This window comes from Bos mutus, chromosome 15 (assembly GCF_027580195.1).
Source record: "Bos mutus isolate GX-2022 chromosome 15, NWIPB_WYAK_1.1, whole genome shotgun sequence".
Lineage (NCBI taxonomy): Eukaryota > Metazoa > Chordata > Mammalia > Artiodactyla > Bovidae > Bos > Bos mutus.
The window spans coordinates 44,138,882-44,155,236 of record NC_091631.1 but is presented as its reverse complement, the minus strand read 5'-3'; the positions used below and the strand labels follow the sequence as shown (position 1 = coordinate 44,155,236).

The 16,355-nt window shown below is 54.3% G+C and overlaps 1 protein-coding gene across 9 annotated transcripts in view; it reads left to right on the top strand.

The window, feature by feature from the left end:
- PLEKHA7 (pleckstrin homology domain containing A7) overlaps positions 1 to 16,072 on the top strand; it is a 231,841-nt gene extending 215,769 nt beyond the window's left edge. For 6 of the 9 annotated variants that reach the window (XM_070384037.1, XM_070384035.1, XM_070384032.1 and 3 more), the window contains 9 exons: positions 1,409 to 1,597; positions 1,693 to 1,810; positions 3,640 to 3,743; positions 4,594 to 4,794; positions 7,668 to 7,826; positions 10,217 to 10,350; positions 11,230 to 11,372; positions 13,211 to 13,321; positions 14,656 to 16,072. In XM_070384037.1, coding sequence (XP_070240138.1) covers positions 1,409 to 1,597; positions 1,693 to 1,810; positions 3,640 to 3,743; positions 4,594 to 4,794; positions 7,668 to 7,826; positions 10,217 to 10,350; positions 11,230 to 11,372; positions 13,211 to 13,311 — 1,149 coding nt within the window. In that variant the 3' untranslated portion in view covers positions 13,312 to 13,321; positions 14,656 to 16,072. The remainder of the gene's footprint in view (positions 1 to 1,408; positions 1,598 to 1,692; positions 1,811 to 3,639; positions 3,744 to 4,593; positions 4,795 to 7,667; positions 7,827 to 10,216; positions 10,351 to 11,229; positions 11,373 to 13,210; positions 13,322 to 14,655) is intronic. The other 3 variants (XM_070384038.1, XM_070384031.1, XM_070384033.1) reach the window with 2 other exon arrangements.
- Positions 16,073 to 16,355: the final 283 nt, after the last annotated feature.

Genomic DNA, 16,355 nt, shown 5'->3' with positions numbered 1-16,355 from the left:
ATCGACATAAAGCATGAATACATAATTTAATAAACAATAAAAAAGAGATTCCACATTTCATACCAACACTCAGACCAAGAAATAGGACTTGGCCAGTGGTCAGAAGCCCTTGGGCCTATGGGTCCCTTTCCAGCGCAGGCTCTTTTCTCCTTCTGCCAGAGGTAACCACTATCTTGACTTTTCAGATAATTTCCTTGCTTTTTTGTTTTGATACCTATATTTTTATCCTGAACACTTTGCCCATCTATCATAACTGTATTTATTCTTTCTTATCTTGTGTCCTTTCAACATTATATTTGTGAAGTTCATCCCATTGCTGCATTTAGCTATAGTTCTTTCATTTTTATTTGATTTTTTAAAATTTTGTATCTTTTTTTTTAAATTTTATATCTTAAGGATATAAAAAAGTGTGTAATAAAATGTCTCCCTTCCACCCTCTATCTCCAGACATTCTGTTCCCTTCAGTCAAAGGCAATCAATGGTTTATGTTTATCTTTCCGGGGGGCTTTTTAGGATTTGGTGATTCTGAGATCTTGTTCAGGGTTGGAAACCACGGATGCTCAGAGAGCCTCTGGGTATCTCGGGTAGGCGGCTTAACCTTCTGTCTGAAGTCTGTCTCTAGAAGAATGCTGATAAACCTTTGCAAAACAAGCTTGCAGTTCCCTTTCCTGAACTCTGAAAAAATCTGAAAACCAAAGCAAAATTAGGCTAAGAAAGGGGGAGTTCAGGAGAAGAGAGTCTGGATGGTCATTTGTCCCAGGAGTGGGTGTTCATGGCAGTCGGGGGCCAGGCTGTCAGCCTGTAGGGAGGCCACAGCCCTCGGAGAGCATTGTGGATGGGGCAATTCAAGGAAAATAGTTGCATTCATCCCAGCCCAGGGAGTGGGCTGCAGAGAAGGCAGTGAGTCACCCATCCTGACAGCCTGCTCAGGGCCTGGGCCAGGCAAGAGGAAAGATTTCGTAACCATGCACATTTCTGATGGAAAGGGCAGGAGGATGTAGATGGTCCTCGCTCAGATCTGCAGCCTGCTGAAAGATCCAGAGGTCGTGCAGGGATATGAGCCAGCCCCGTCTAAGCAGGGTGGGGTGGGGTGAGGTGGAGGTGGTGGGGTGCTGTCATATACAGGTGAGCGAGTGGAGTGAGAGCATGGACCCGTGTCCTGAGTTCTGGGTTGTGTGTAGCTAACACTTGGAAACTTGTTCATAGTTAACACTTGGAAGATGTAGAGTCCGAGGGAAGGATGGGCTTGGAGCAGAGGTGTACCCACCCTCACAGCTCAACCAGGGGAAGTGTTGGCGTCTTTGGGCTGAAGTGGTCGTGCCCCGCAGGCCCCAGGTGGCCTGCTCCGGCCCTTTGGGCCACTCGGCATCCTCTCACGGGGCACTGGTTGTGGTTTTGTTCTGAGCAGGAAGATGAGGCACCTCCCAGGCCCCCGCTCCCTGAGCTCTACAGCCCGGAGGACCAGCCCCCAGCCGTGCCCCCGCTGCCAAGGGAGGCCACCATCATCCGGCACACTTCAGTGAGGGGCCTCAAGCGGCAGTCGGATGAGAGGAAGCGAGATCGGGAGCAGGGACAGTGTGTCAACGGGGACTCCAGGGTGAGCACGGAGGACCCCTGGGGTGCCCGCTGAGTGTGGGGAGAGGGAAGGCGGCCGGACCCGGGGCGGCTGTGACGGCCTCCGACTGCCCGCAGGTGGAACTCCGGTCATACGTCAGCGAGCCAGAGCTGGCCACCTTCAGCGGGGACACGGCCCCATCCTCCCTGGGCCTTGTGGGCTCTGAGAGCAGGTACCAGACGCTGCCAGGCAGAGGTAAGGCACGACTTTCTACGGAGTCTTCCCAGGGACCCCCACTGCAGCCGCAGCACCGCCCGCCCCCAGCCCTCACCCGGTCCTTGCAACTCTTCTGCCTGCGGCGTGGGGCCTCCGTTGGGTAGCAGCTGTCTGGGGCCTCTGGGCTGTAGACAGGGCGCGTCCTTCTTACCTCTGGCTCACATCCTGATTCTCATCCTCTTTTATTACATCTGCCCCTGGGAACAATGGTAATTGTGGTGGTTGTTATAACATAAGCCCTTTATAGTCACTTAGTGAAGATTCATAATAATCCTGTGAGAGAAGTACTGTTGTTATCCCCATTTTTAGAGGTAAGAAAACCAATGAGGTAAGAAAGGAAATAACTTGCCGATTAGCCACTAAGAGATGGAGTCAGCACAATGCCGCTGTCCTGGCTCTAGATCCGCTGTATCCCACAGGCTGGGACGTGGGCTGTCTGCCGTCAGCTTGACCATCTCGGGTCTTCCGTAGGTTTTCTCCTCATCTATGTCACTCTAAGACTTTAAACAAACACATCTTTCTTCTCCTTTGGGCCCTCTTCTTACTCTCTTCCCCTATCCCTCTGAGATGGAGGTGGGAACACACAGGCCCTTAGGCTCACCCATGCCTCATTTCCCCCCGTAGCCAGATTCTCTTCCTCAGAAATCCTTTTAAAGGGAGGCTGCCTGGAACCCCTGAGCAGGTTAGGCACACTCCCCCCATTTGGTGGGAGGTCAGGTGCTTTCCTTTAGACAGGGTGTGGAAACAGGAGGCCACACAGCCGTGGTTCGGGCAGCTGTGGGGTTATGTGACTTCCAGCCCACCATGCTGGCTAGGCTTGCTATGGCCTGAGCTGGTCCCGGAAGGGGACTGGCTTTTGCTGAGCTGGGCCACAGCGACCCCTGGCACTATGCCTGGGGACCCCGTTCTCTTCATTCAGCCTAGATGTGTTCGTTAATGGCAGTGTTAGAGGCCTGTGGGGTGGGACAGATCTTTGTTGCTCAGGAGTCTCTGGGCACTGCAGGACATTCATCATTCTTTTTCCCATGTGCTAAATGCTAGTGGTGTCAACAGGATGCCCATTTCCAGATGTCAGGGACCAGCCTTGATAAGCATGTTGGTAGTGGACAAAGCTTGGACTGTGGCTCCACAGAATCTTGGACAAGGTGCTTAACTTCTCTAAACTTGAGATTGCGCACCGTCACAGTGGTTAGGTAATGCTCCCCTGTAGGGCCGGTGGAACAAAATCTGTGTGAAACACGTGTTGTGTTACCTGCCTGTCATATGGTAAGCACTCCGTGAGCGCCTGGTGCCTCCTCTTTCCCTTCTTCATTCATTCGTTCATTCAACTAGTTGTTGTTGAAATTGTCACCAGGCATGTTGACACTGTGGTTAGTGCAGTAACCAGTGAATATACTGAAGAGTGTAGGGAATGACTGTTTCTGCCTGGGCCATTTAAAAAGGCTCTCACAAGCAGGGCATCCAGGTTGGGTCATACAGGGTGCATAGGAGTTCATCAAGAAGAAGGGCATTCCTCGCCCTCTGTCCTTTCCTCCTGCCAGGCAGCCCAGTCTTCTGCATGTGAGGGAAGATGTGGGGAACCCTCAGATCTTCAGGGACACTGTCCCCTGTTAGGGACAAAGGGCACCCATGAGCTAGCCCCTCATTCCCTACCTGGGGCTTTGCTCTTCTAGGCCCTGGGAGGAAGAAGCATGGGTTGTTGGCTGGGTCCTTGTGGTCCTTTTGTGGGAGTGGGGGGTGATCGAGAAGGGGCTGGTGGCCTGTCCTCCTCACCACAAATCCACTCGCTTTTCTCTTTCTTCACTAAGGCCTCTCAGGGTCCATGTCAAGGCTCCAGCAATCGTCCACTATTGCTCCCTACGTCACCCTCCGGAGGGGTCTAGACGCCGAAAGCAGCAAGATGACCTACCCTGTGAGTAGGCCTTGAGAAGTTCTCGAAGGGCTCACTGCTCCCTCATGCACAGAGGGAAGGGCTCTGAGGTGGACAGTGACGGGCTGTCCCATGAGATGGCCCCGGCCCCTCCTCAGCTCAGCATCCCTGTCACCACGTGCTTACGATGCCTTCCCCACTGCCCACCAAGAGGGGCGTCATACCACCCCCTCCATTTCCCAAGGGCCCCCGCCCTTCTCCTCGCTCTCACCCAGCGAGCCACACCCTGATTCCTGGTCCATCATGCGGTGTGTGTGTGTGCCCACCTGGACAGGCCTGGGCCTCAGGGTCTGCATCTGCAGGATGGGGTGCTGCCAGAGGGCCCGTGAGGGCTGGGTTGTCATGTCCCTGAGTGTGCTTAGAGGGGAGAGAGTGTGTGTGTGAATGTGAGTGTGTATGTGTGGGGGGGTGAGTGTGTGTCTGTGAGTGTGTGTGTGTGTGGGTGAGTGTGGTGTGTATATGTGTCTCAGTGTGCTTAGAGGGAAGAGAGAGAGTGTGTGTGTGAGTGTGAATATGAGTGTGTGTGTGTCTGTGTGTGTGGGTGAGTGTGTGTGTATGTGTCTCAGTGTGTTAGAGGGAAGAGAGAGTGTGTGTGTGTAAGTATGTGAATGTGAGTGTGTGTGTGTGACTGTGTGAATGTGTGTGTGGGTGAGTGTGTGTGTGTGTATGTGTTTCAGTGTGCTTAGAGGTGAGAGAGAGAGTGTGAGTGTATGTGAGTATGTGAATGTGTCTGTGTGTGTGTGTGAGTGTGTGCGCGCACGGGCTGAAGCCAGGTGGCCGGCCGCCCTCTGTTCTCAGCCCAGCCGCCCTGTCTGCCCCTCCTGCCCCTCAGAGACCCAAGAGTGCCTTGGAGCGCCTGTACTCAGGAGACCACCAGCGGGGCAAGATGAGTGCGGAGGAGCAGCTGGAGCGCATGAAGCGGCACCAGAAGGCGCTGGTCCGGGAGCGCAAGAGGACGCTGAGCCAAGGAGAGAGGACGGGGCTGCCCTCGTCCCGCTACCTCAGCCAACCGCTCCCGGGAGACCTCGGCTCAGTATGTTAGGAGGGTCCAGGCAGGCGGGCTGGGACAGGGAGCAGAGCTTCCCCGAGGCCCCTAGACCCGAGCCCGGCTCACCCCCGAGAGAGTGGTTCAGAGAACGCCCCGTGGGCTGTGTGTCCGCAAGCCAGGCCACGTGAGTGACTTGGTCAGAGGGTGCCCCGAACTAGAGAAAGAGTGAGGATGTCACGGCAGGAGCCCAGGAGCCAGAGGAAGCGTCCACGGTCAGGTCTCCAGTCGAGCTTGAGGGAGAGGCCCTTCTTCGGCATTCTGAGTCTCTCGCCTGAACCCAGGACTTGGGAAGTACAGACTTGGAGGAGTGGAGGAGAAAGATGGTGCTATGATTTGAGGAGTGCAAGTCAACCAGCCTCCCAAACCTCCAAGCGGGTGCCCTGGGGAGCAACTGAGCAGGGTGTGGTGCCCACACCCCTGAGGGCCCGGGGTCTCCCACAGCTAGCCGTGCGGACAGGCCCTGCACCCAAGGAGAGCCAGGCTGCCTGCTGCCCTCTGGTGGTGCTTCCAGGCACTGCACCCTGCCCACAGTCTCCTTAGGTCCCTTTTGGAAACATTCCACTGGATTTTTCTCCATTGTTTGAAATCAAATGTTTCCCTAGACCTCTAGCCTGACTGTTCTTTCCCTAATTCATTGCACAAGCTCTTTTGCTTTTAGCGTTACCGCTCATTGCCTCTCTAATCCTGCCTGATTGTGTTTACAGAAGCTTCTAATTTGCATCCACCATTCTCTAACTGGCCTGTGCTCCTGTTACCAGGCTTACAATAGCAGCTCTTTTCTCCATAGCCTAGCGAGCCCTCCCATGTGTGACTCACTTTCTGCTGCCCCCTTTATGCAGGCTTACTGACTCATAATTCACTTATCCCAAAAGCCGCCCCGCAAGGCTGAGCCAGCCCCACTGCCCAAGGGCGGTGGTCTTTGCCAGAGGTCTGGGCGTGATGAATTTATTAATGTCCATGCCTTATACTGGGATAGTTGACATGGACTTCAGAGATTGCACGTTTGAATAAATTCTGCCAAGTCTGAGGTGGTTCGGTTTTAATTCCTCCAGCCCCATCGGCACAATTTCTTATGGAAAACTTTTTGTGTTCTAGTATTTTATAACTTGAACAGGTAGCAAGATACATTATGATTTGTATTCAGAGGGCCTCTTGGCAGCTGTTAGGTCAGACACCAAAGGGATAAGACCCAGCACACTCATATCCTGAAAAGCTGCAAAGCCAGTAACTTTTAAACTTTGTAAGTAAATGTCTTATGAGATAAAACTGACTTTTTACAACCTGATGTCTCAAATGTAGAAAAATGATCTAAAAATCGTAACTTGAATACTTTGTAATTTTTTCTCTTTAAAAAAGACTTGTGTTAAGTCTCTGCCTCAGCGCCAATAAACATGTTGCTTAATGATGATGCATTGGCGTGGTTCTTCCCCAGGATAAACTGTACAGTCCAGTGAACTTTTTCTGTCTGTGGAAGCAATCAGGCTGGGTTTATGTGAGGACCTGTCTCTATCTGGGGCATTGGTGAGCGTGTCAGAAAATGTGTGTTTTCTTTGTGAATCAATCATTAAATTAATTTTTCATCCCTGAATCTTCAACTGTCTAATCTTTTCGTACTTTAGTAGGAAGCCATCACCTGAGAGCGATTATGTTGACGCAGAGTCAGTATTGAGAGCTTGTGCATGAGTGGGTGAAATGTGCTGTTATGGCTATGGCTTTGGGGCTCAGGTGAGCGGGGCCGGAGGGGACATTAAAGTCGATTGTGACCACTCGGGGCTCTGTGAGGTATGAGGTGAGAGGGAGGACCCAGCCTGGGATGGAGAAGTTTCTGCTTGGCTTCTGCTCAAGAAAAGGGAGGCTTTGAGCCCATCGCCTCCTCTTAGCAACCTGCTCAACATGGAGTTCTGTGGGGACGAAGGCCACAGGTGATTAGGAAGGCCCAAGGGGAGCCCAACCATGGTACTGGGTTTTGTTTTTAGTTTCTGTTTTATATTGGAGTATAGCAGGTTAACAATGTTGTGATAGTTTCAGCCATATGTGTGTGTGTCTCCGTTCTCTGTGCTGGGATCTTAAAGTGGCTGGGTTAGAGTTTCCTTCTGTGAAGCTTGCTCATTACAGAGTTGGGAATGTTGAGTTTGATTTAGCATTTAAGTCTTACATGGATTTGGTTTTTCTAACTTAAATAGATGCCTGTACACAGCAGCTTATCTGCCTCAGTGGTCCTCAGCTGCTCCTGCTCACACGTCCCCCGCCCCACTGTGGATGCAATATTCCCCAGCCCTCACTGTGACCTGTGGGGAATTCCCATGAGAGAGCATCTTGGCTATCCCACTTGCTTACCAGGGCCTTGGAGGGTTTTGTCTTTTGCATTGTTTCTGAGCTGGGACATAGGACTCCAGAAACAGGAAAGGCTTCCATGAGCTGTCAGGTGGCAGGAGCAGCAAACCCCTTCTCTGGAGCTCTGTCCCAGATTCAGTTTTGGGGTCACCTTCTGGGACCTGGAGGCTTCCTGTATCCCTGGGGACTATTGTAAGTCTAAAGTCGTGGATCACAGACCTGTGCCCTGGAGGTTGGAACACTCTGGGGCCAGATCAGAGAGACATGAGCACTTGGAGTCAGGCTGTATCAAAGGGGCAGAGGCCTTGTTCTCTCTGTCACAGAGTTTCAGCACACAACAGAGAGCATCCATGTCACAGACCGCTGCTGCCTTCTTTTAGAGACGGTGTTGAGGTCCATGGTCATACAGCTTTTCCCTAACGAGTCACAGACACAACTTCCCAAGGACCCTGGTGCCCACAAGACCCACCCAAAAGGGGCCGGTCAGGAAGTGACTACATCTCACCCTCTCCTTCTGTTGCCAGTGGAAGCGTGAGCAGGACTTTGACCTGCAGCTGCTGGAACGGGCTGTACAAGGGGACAGAAAGGACAAGGAAGAGAATGGCTGGCTGAAGGTGCAGGCCATGCCTGTCACTGAATTGGACCTGGAACCACAAGACTATGACGTGGACATCAGCAGAGAGGTGAGGGCGGGGGCTTCCTTCATGCCTCATTCCTTCTGAGGCATGGCCTTCAGACTGCAGCCTGACCCACCCTCCCACCCTCCAGGGGCACGGGGGGTGTTGCCCTGAATGGGACAGGCTCGGCTTCAGTGTGGCCCAGAGGATGGGTGAACAGCAGCTGGAGGTGGTGAGAGGAGTCCAGACATTGTGATGCAGGCTCAGATCCGTCTCTCTGGAACTGGGGGCAAGTCATTTAACTTCTCCGTGCCTTGGTTTCCTCAGCAGTAATGTCAGTTGTGGTGAGGGTTAAGAGACTCAGCATATTGCCCGGACGATTGGCAATGATCAGAAAGCTATGAGCACAGGACCTGGCACGTAATAGGAGTGTGAGCAGGTCGTTGTTATTGTTATGATATGTTCCCTGGAAAACCAGGAGTTGGTCTTACATCTGGCTAGTCAGGCTAGTTAGGCAATCAGACTTGAGATGGGGGAAAGGGGAGGCAGGTTTAGAAATCACAGGTGAAATTTTGGGACTTCCCTGGTGATCCAGTGGTTAAGACTCTGAGCTCCCAATGCAGGAGACCCAGGTTCAACCCCTGGTCAGGGAACTAGAACCCACATGCCACAACTAAGAGTTTGGGTGCCACAACTAAAGATCCTGTGTGTTGCAGCTAAGACCTGGCACAGCCGCAGCAATAAATATTAATACATTAAAAAAAAAAAAAAATCACAGGTGAAATTTCCAGGTGTGGCAGAGGCTGGGAGACCTGGATAGGACTTGGTCTGAATTCCTGGCGCCCTCTGGTGGCTCAAATACATCATGACCAGGCAGGCCCAGAAAAGCAAGTAACCGTAGCAGAGTGTCTTTACTGGAAGGAAGAGAAAGGGAGTCAGTGCATGACAGATTCAGGGTCTTCAAGAGATAGGGTGGTCTCCTGTGTTGTGCCCCTCGTAAGCTCTGTAGAGCAGTGTTTATGGCTGTTTGGTTCACCTTTATGCACCCAGCACCAGGCCTAGCACACAATAGCCACTCTAAATATTTGCTGAATGACGACTCTGTTGAATGAAGTGCACAGTAGCCCAAACACAGTTGTGTGAGGACTCGGCCTGGCCTGAAACTGCATGAGAGGAAGTGCTCTTACCACGTGAAGGATAGATCAGACCGGAGTGGGGCAGACTGACGCCTGTGGAGTACCTGGGTTCTGGGGTCCACTGGGCCTCCAGGGGTTAACGAGGTTAGTCCCCTTCCTTAAGCCCCTTTCCCTTTGGCACCTCTAAAGCAGCCAGAAGTCCATGATTCTCAGATTCACAAAAGAAGCTTCTGCAGGCTTGCTTTGGCAGTGGGAAGTGCGCTTTGTGGTGTCCTGATTAGCCTGCTAGCCAAGGGGAAAAGTTCTTCCTTATCTCTAACCTAAATCCCTGCTCCTGCAATGTGATCTGCATCCTTGCTCTGGATCTGCCTTCATTGGGAAAAACAGGAGCTTTTTCTTGCTATCTTTCACCAGAATGGAAGATAGGGATGGGTTTAAATTCAAGTCCATATTTGCCCTGGGATTGGATTGACCTTGTCTTTAGGAGTTTCAACCAACCTCATTTTAAATGTCCTGCTGTTACTCAAGGAGAAAAAAATTCCCTAAGGTATGCGAAAGTTGTCTTTAGCTTTCTTGGCCCAAGTAAGGTTTCACTAAGCTGAGGTTGCTGTTGGGTTTGTGTGAGAGACTAGAGGGGTGGAGTAGGGGTCAGTTTCCTTTTGAGAGCAAGAGATGCAATGTGGCTGCCTCCTGTCTGGGTCAGAGGGCCTTTTGTAGGGACAAAAATCACTGTCACTTTCTTTCATTCCTCCTCCCAGCCACCCATCCAACTGCCCACCCACCCATCTAACTATCCAAGGAGTGTTTGCTGAAGGGCTACTGAGTACCAAGTGTCTGATCTAGACAGTGGAGAAACAAACAGAAAACAGAGACAGGGTGGGCGGGAGAGGCACAGTCAGGGAAGGTTTCTGGAGGTGAGGTTGGGAGGATGAGAGAGTCCGTGGAGCCCGGAGAGGAGCATCCCAGGCAGAGGGGAGAGCCCCAGGGGTCTGTGGGGCTGGAGAGGTCCGCACAGGTCAGATCACGTGGAGGGTGGCGTCACGGGTGACTACTGTCCTCCTCGGGCTTCTGGTCTACTTACTTTGGCTTCCCCTTTCCCTTCCCTTGGACAGTAGGAGGTGCTGGGTATGGTGGAAAGAGCACGGGCTTTGGAGTCAAACCCAGATGCAGATCCTGACTCCACAGTGAACTGCTGCTGCTGTGATCTTAGCAAATACTTGAGTCTGTGGGCAGCTCCGTGTGCCTCCTGGTGGGGGACAGGGTCAGGGAGCAGGTCTCAAACCAAACATCCCAACCACCGCCACCCGGCCCTTTCCTCAGCTCTCCAAACCAGAGAAGGTCTCCATCCCTGAGCGTTACGTGGAGCTGGATTCTGAAGAGCCGCCCAGCCTGGAGGAGCTGCAGGCGCGGTACCGCAAAGCTGAGAAGATCCGTAACATCCTCACCCGGTCCAGGTCAGCCCTCATGACGCCCGAGTCCTGACAGCCTGCTAGGCTGCCCTGGGGGTGTCTCAGCTGAACGGACCGGACTGGGCTGCCCAGGGTGTGTGTGTTTTATCAGGCCTCTGTCTTAGGCAAACATTGCTCATTGTAAGGGGCAGGTTGGCTCTCAGCACTTCACCGACAGATCAGCGAGGAAGCTCGCCCAGGTCACCTGAAGGTCATGAAGCTCTCAGAGGGCCATGCTAGGCCCTCACCCCCAGATCTGTGTCCCGTGGCCCTGGCAAGTGTGGGGAGTGGAGCCAAGTGTGGCGGTGAAGTGGACACGCTTAGAGATTGCCCCCAAGGATGGTGCTCCCAGCCCCAGGGCCTGTGTTCCCTCATTTAGACCCTAGACCTTTGGAGTCCCTGCTTTGGTCCCCAAATCAGAGCCACTGTTCACCTATCAAAGTGGCCTGTGCCAGTGGCCTAGACCAGAGCCAGGGGCCCAGCCGTGTCCTGAGCTGCCAGAGGCCTCATCCACACCCCTGGAGGCCAGGAGAGGACCCCAGCAAGTGGCTTTCCTGTCCCATCAGCTCCTGTAGCCTCAGAAACATAAACCTGGTGTTTGAGGTCCTCCCTTTCAGAGCCAGGTTAGCCTTTTCACGTCTGGATGGAATAGGAGCCTAGAGCCAGAACTCTTACCTTGGGGTCTGTGATCCCCCAGAGGAGGGGCAAAGCTGTGGCTGGGCGTTTAAGGAGAGGAGCTCGTGCACCTTGGTCTGGAGAGAAAGTGCCCTGCTTTTATCTGACGCCCCCAGAAGGGTGAGATCCTCAGGCCAGGGGGACCCCCCTCTCCTGAGGTGGACGCCGTGGGCAGGGAGGCCCACAGCCCGCTTTCTGGCCCTGCCGCAGCATGTGCAATCTGCAGCCGACCACCAGCCAGGACCGGAACAGCGTGGCAGACCTGGACTCGCAGCTGCAGGAGCAGGAGCGCATCATCAACATCTCCTACGCCCTGGCCTCGGAGGCCTCCCAGCGCAGCAAGCAGGTGGCAGGTGAGGCCGCGGGGGCAGCCTCGGAGGCTGGGCCCCAGCCCCTGCTCCCTGGGTTCAGGGCCCGGCCCAGCCTGTCTGGAGTTGGTGGGAAAGCAGGCTTCAGGCATAGAAATTGAGGAACAGTGGTGTTTGCCCTGTCCCTTGCAGGGCGTGGTGGGGGCAGAGTGGGCAGGCTGAGCAGGGGAGCTGGTGCTCAGGAGCGTTGGAGGAAGGAGGTCTGGGAGAGGCATGCGGCTCACTGTTAGCCCTGGGAGTGGTGCTGCTCTTCTGCTGTCTCTGAGGTGGCCGGTTGAGAACAGGCTTTTCTGGCTCCTGAGCTGAGGGGTCCAGGCTAAGATTTCTGGCCTCACGAAGAAGGGGCAGGAAAGCCTCTGGTGCTTGGATTTCTTGCGGGACGAGACAGAAGGGGCCCCTCTAACCCTCCTTGGGGTTTCTGCTTTGTTCCCCAAATCAGAGCCACTGTCCATCTATCAGAGTTGCCTCTGAGTGGCCTGTGCCAGAAATCGGGACTTGGAAAGTGGGACTTTGTTGTCCAGTGGGGAAAAAAAATATACCACAGGATGGGAGGGTGTGTGTGTGTATGTACATGTGCACATGTGTAAAAAAGGCTTTCTCTTTGTCAGGAGTGTATATGTATTTGTGTGTGTACATGTACACGTGTGTAGAAGAGGCTTTCTCTCTCAGCTGGGAAAGCGACTCCTGGCTCCTCTCCCCACCCTCACTGGCCTCCTATGTGAGCCCTCGCAGGGCTCCTCTCCCCACCCTCACTGGCCTCCTATGTGAGCCCTCGAAGGGCTCCTCTCCCCACCCTCACTGGCCTCCTATGTGAGCCCTCACAGGGCTTCTCTCCCCACCCTCACTGGCCTCCTATGTGAACCCTCGCAGGGCTCCTCTCCCCACCCTCACTGGCCTCCTATGTGAGCCCTCGCAGGGCTCCTCTCCCCACCCTCACTGGCCTCCTATGTGAGCCCTCACAGGGCTCCTCTCCCCACCCTCACTGGCCTCCTATGTCAGTCCTCGCAGTTCACCCAGGGCTGTTTCTCCCCCAGGTGCGGTGGCCCCTGCGTGTCTAGGTGGTGCCCTTGGCCAGGAGTGAGGGTGGTTGTAGAGTGAAGTGGTGTCACAGTCCCCACCGGTCCTCCGACTCTGGCCAGAGGGTCTAGAAGTGGCCGAGGGTGGGGCCTGCCAGGCCCTGAGGTGGTGGCCCTGGGGAGCAGAGCTGTACCAAGAAGCCGTGGGATGACTGAGGGCAGAAGGAAGCCTGTTCTCTCTCCCCCAGCTCTGGTCCCTTACAGAGTCCCTGAGGTCCCTGCTGTCCTGACTCCCCTGAGGACATGTGCGTCAGCCGAGAGGGCGTCCTTGTGGGGGAGACAGCAGGCGGCTCCCCCAGGCCCATCCTCCTGATGATCCTGGGGGTCCCTGAGGCCCCGCATGGCGGTTTTGAATTCCTCCCTGTGTCCAGGGGTCCAGCAGGGGGACCTGCCCTGCTGTAAATCACCCTCCTCTCTGGCCTGTGCTTGCTCTTACCTGTGTGGACATACTGTCCTCGGCTTCCTCCCCGCCAGCAGGCGAGTGCGCCCCAGCCCTCCCACCATGTCCCCCGCGACCACTCCCCCGCTGAGTGGCCTCCTCTGCTGCAGCCCCTCCTCACTCTTGCTCCCTTTCTCCAGTCCCAGGCCAGGCCCCAACCTGGCCCCACAGGCGTGTCCCCCAAGCCCAGGCCACTAGTGGCGGGCAGTGGGGCCCACAGCTCCCCAGCCCTGCCGAGTGGGGCGTTTGGAGCTGCGGGAGCAGACGAGGAGCCTAACACACCGCTTAATTCCTGTCTGCCCGTCTAGCGCAGCAGCTGGCCCTCCTCCCGCCTAAAGCCCCCCTGTCCTCCAGGACCGTGCCACCTTACCCCCCCTTAAGCAACGGACTCCACTACACCTTTGTCTAACACCTTCCAAGTAAGAGCCCCCGCCTGGCATCGTGGCCCCTCTCCTGGCGCTGAGCATGTCCCCTCCCTGCTGCTGAGATGATAGCAGTACCACCTGCTGATGCTTCCTTCCTTGGGCAAAGCGGCTGCTGGGGAGACCTCCCGGGCTGGTGGGCAGGAGCGGGGCTGTTGGTTTTTAGGAACTCAGTGTTCGGTGGCTCCCATACAGGAGAGCCTGTGAAGTCTCAGGGACCAGAGCCACGCCCCTCCCTGCCCAGCTGTCCTTCCTGCAGGCAGCCTAGTGCCCCCAAGGGACCAGTGCGAGCCAGACGGCGTGTAGGGCTTTCCCTCTCGTCCCTCTGTAGTGTTTATGGTTGACATTGCTGAGCACCGGCAATAACCCCGTGGGGATATTCACCGCATTTTACAGATGAGGAAGAGCAGCTCAGAGCCAGTGAGGGACTGGCCCAAAGAATCATGGCTGTGGGTGTCAGAACCAGGGTGGGGACCCTTTCCTCGTGAGTCCTCTGTCGCCACTTGTGTGCCCATCTGGCCACCCGAGGAGCTCTGGGTGTTTGGAGAAGGGAGTGCAGTGAGGGATGGAGGTGCGTGGTTGGGGTGGAGACATGCTCTTGGGCAGGTGTCCCCCAGCCTGAGGGTGGGACTTGGGACAGGCTGTAGGGAGGTATGCAGTAGGGCCCCCGTGGCTGAGGAACCCCAGGGAAATGCTCCGTCAGGTCTTGGCTCCAGAGGACCCTGTAAAGGCCACAGCATCTTCTGGGGTCACAGGTGGGGTGTGTGGTTTTCTCTTAGAGATCTGAGTGTCCCAGGTCACAGAGAGGCTCTGTTTCTATCAGCTTTTGGCACCTCTGTGGCCATGAGTCAGCCTCCGATGCTCTTTTCAGAGCCCATCCACATTTCCTTTTACCCTTCCAGCATCCTCAGCAGTTCTAGGAGATTGGTGCGATCACCCTGTTTTTAGATTAAACTAACAAGGGCCACGGAAGCTGAGCAACTTACCCAGAATGACTCAGCAAACGGAGGGCCAGGCCGGAACTGGAACCCAGAGCCCTCTTTGCTCAGGCCTATGGCCCTGTTAGAGCAGGGACCCAGTCTCAGGGCCAGTGTGTGTCTGGCAGACTTCCTAGAAGTGATGGGGTGGAGGAAAGGTGGGGCACCCATGAGTCCTAGAGCCCGAGCGTCCCCCAGCAGCGGCCGCGTTGCCCTGGCCTCCTGCCCGGCTGCACTCTGTCTTGTTAGCCTGCCATCCCCTGTCCCATGTGTGAGCAACCAAGCCCACCACCTGCTCCCCAGAGTGGGCTGGGGTCCTGCCAGCCCCTCACTGTCTCCTCTGCTTTTTGCCAGCCCAGGCAGTGACTGACCCGTGATCCAGCACACAGAGAAGTCTGGAGCCAGGGGCCAGCAGAACCAGTTTCCTCCGAGAAGATCCATCCTTCTTCCGCCAAGGAAACCCCTTCCAGCTAAGCGGGGGTTCAGCCTGGAGGATGGAGTAGCCCGTCAGCTGTGGGGTGTCCACCACAGGGCGAGGTCCTAACCCCCCCGCTTGTTTTAGTTCAGACTCCTTTTACATGTGACAAAGGCACTTTTGATACACACTGTACAATACTGATGCTGTATTTTAGAATCAGGATGTATTTTATAATGTTCACCTCAAGGGCTCAGTGGCCGAGAAGGTGAGGATGCAAGATTTTGGAGCTGCACACACAGATTCAGGTATCGTGGGGTGGTGGGTGTGGGTGGGGCCGAAGGGCAGGGTGCAGGGTGAGCAGAAGGCAGTCCAGCATCTGCTGAATGCAGGCAAGCTTGGATGTGAGACATGCTGCCGGTGGATTCCAGTGTGGGGCTCACTGGCGTGCTGTCCAGGGCAGTGGTCAGCCGTCCCTGATCTTGACCGCCTGATGGCCAGCTCTGGAGGGGGAAGCTCCACCGAGACGGAGCCCAAGTCTGTGCCTCGGCCTTGGGTCTGCCTTAGGCCCAACAACGTGTCTAAGAACTTTGGTTCCCGACCCGCCCATGAGGTTCTCTCAGCAAAGGGCTCTTCTCAAAAATAAAAAAAGTTTGCTTTAATTAAAAAAAAAAAAAAAGAAATACAGAACACTTTGAGATACAGAAAAGGTGAGAAGAGCATCTTCGACTTGTATCATAAGCAATAAACGTCACACCGGGTGGCATCTACCTGCAACTCCCTGTGTCCACGCTAGGCTGTGATAGCGATCCTGGGACCTTTGCAGCCTGCCCCTCAGAACACAGGTCAGCTTCCCAGGACTTGGGTCAGTGGCTGGAGGGCAGGCAGCGGGTCCCCACCATCTCTGATGGCCAGCAAGGCCATGATGGCAGAACGATGACTTGACTTCCAGCCTAAAATGGGGAAGGGGCCACCAGACCAGCTGCCGTGTTTGTGGCCCTTTATATGAGTCGTGAGCTCATGATAGTCTGCATACAGAAAATGAGGTTGAAAAGGAAAAAAAACAAAAAACCTCCATTGGGTAGAGCCACACTTTAAATGAAAATTGGTCTTTGACTATGGTCAGAAAAATAATCTTGAATATATTTAGAAGTTGCCGTCTATTTTTAACTAATTCCATATGCTGCCAGTATCGACTTCATGACATTTGCCAAAATAAGATTTTATTTTTGCCTTTATAAGATTTTGTTGGAAAAATGAAATGAGTATTTTGCAAGAAAAAGTTAATTTAAAAAAGAAGTGTAATGGTTTGCAAAAAAAAATGTGATGTACAGATTAAAGTATTAACCTGGTACACCTCCTGCTTTTTGCTGGCTATTTTCCATGAGTGCCCTGTGTTAGTTTTTTCTTTCTATTTCTTTGAAAAATCCCCAGTGTCAACTCTTGACCCTGCAGTGTTCACCTATGAAGTTTCTCCTGATGAGTTCTTGACACTTGATTGACACTGGAAGTCTAAGGGAGCAAGGCCTGTCCTCTCAGGCCCTTGGCTGGGCTTCAACAGCTGCTGAGGATGGTTCCCCACCCCAGCCCACCCAGTCAAGGGGCCGCTGGGCTGTGGACAGGCTGTGGACGCCTGTGC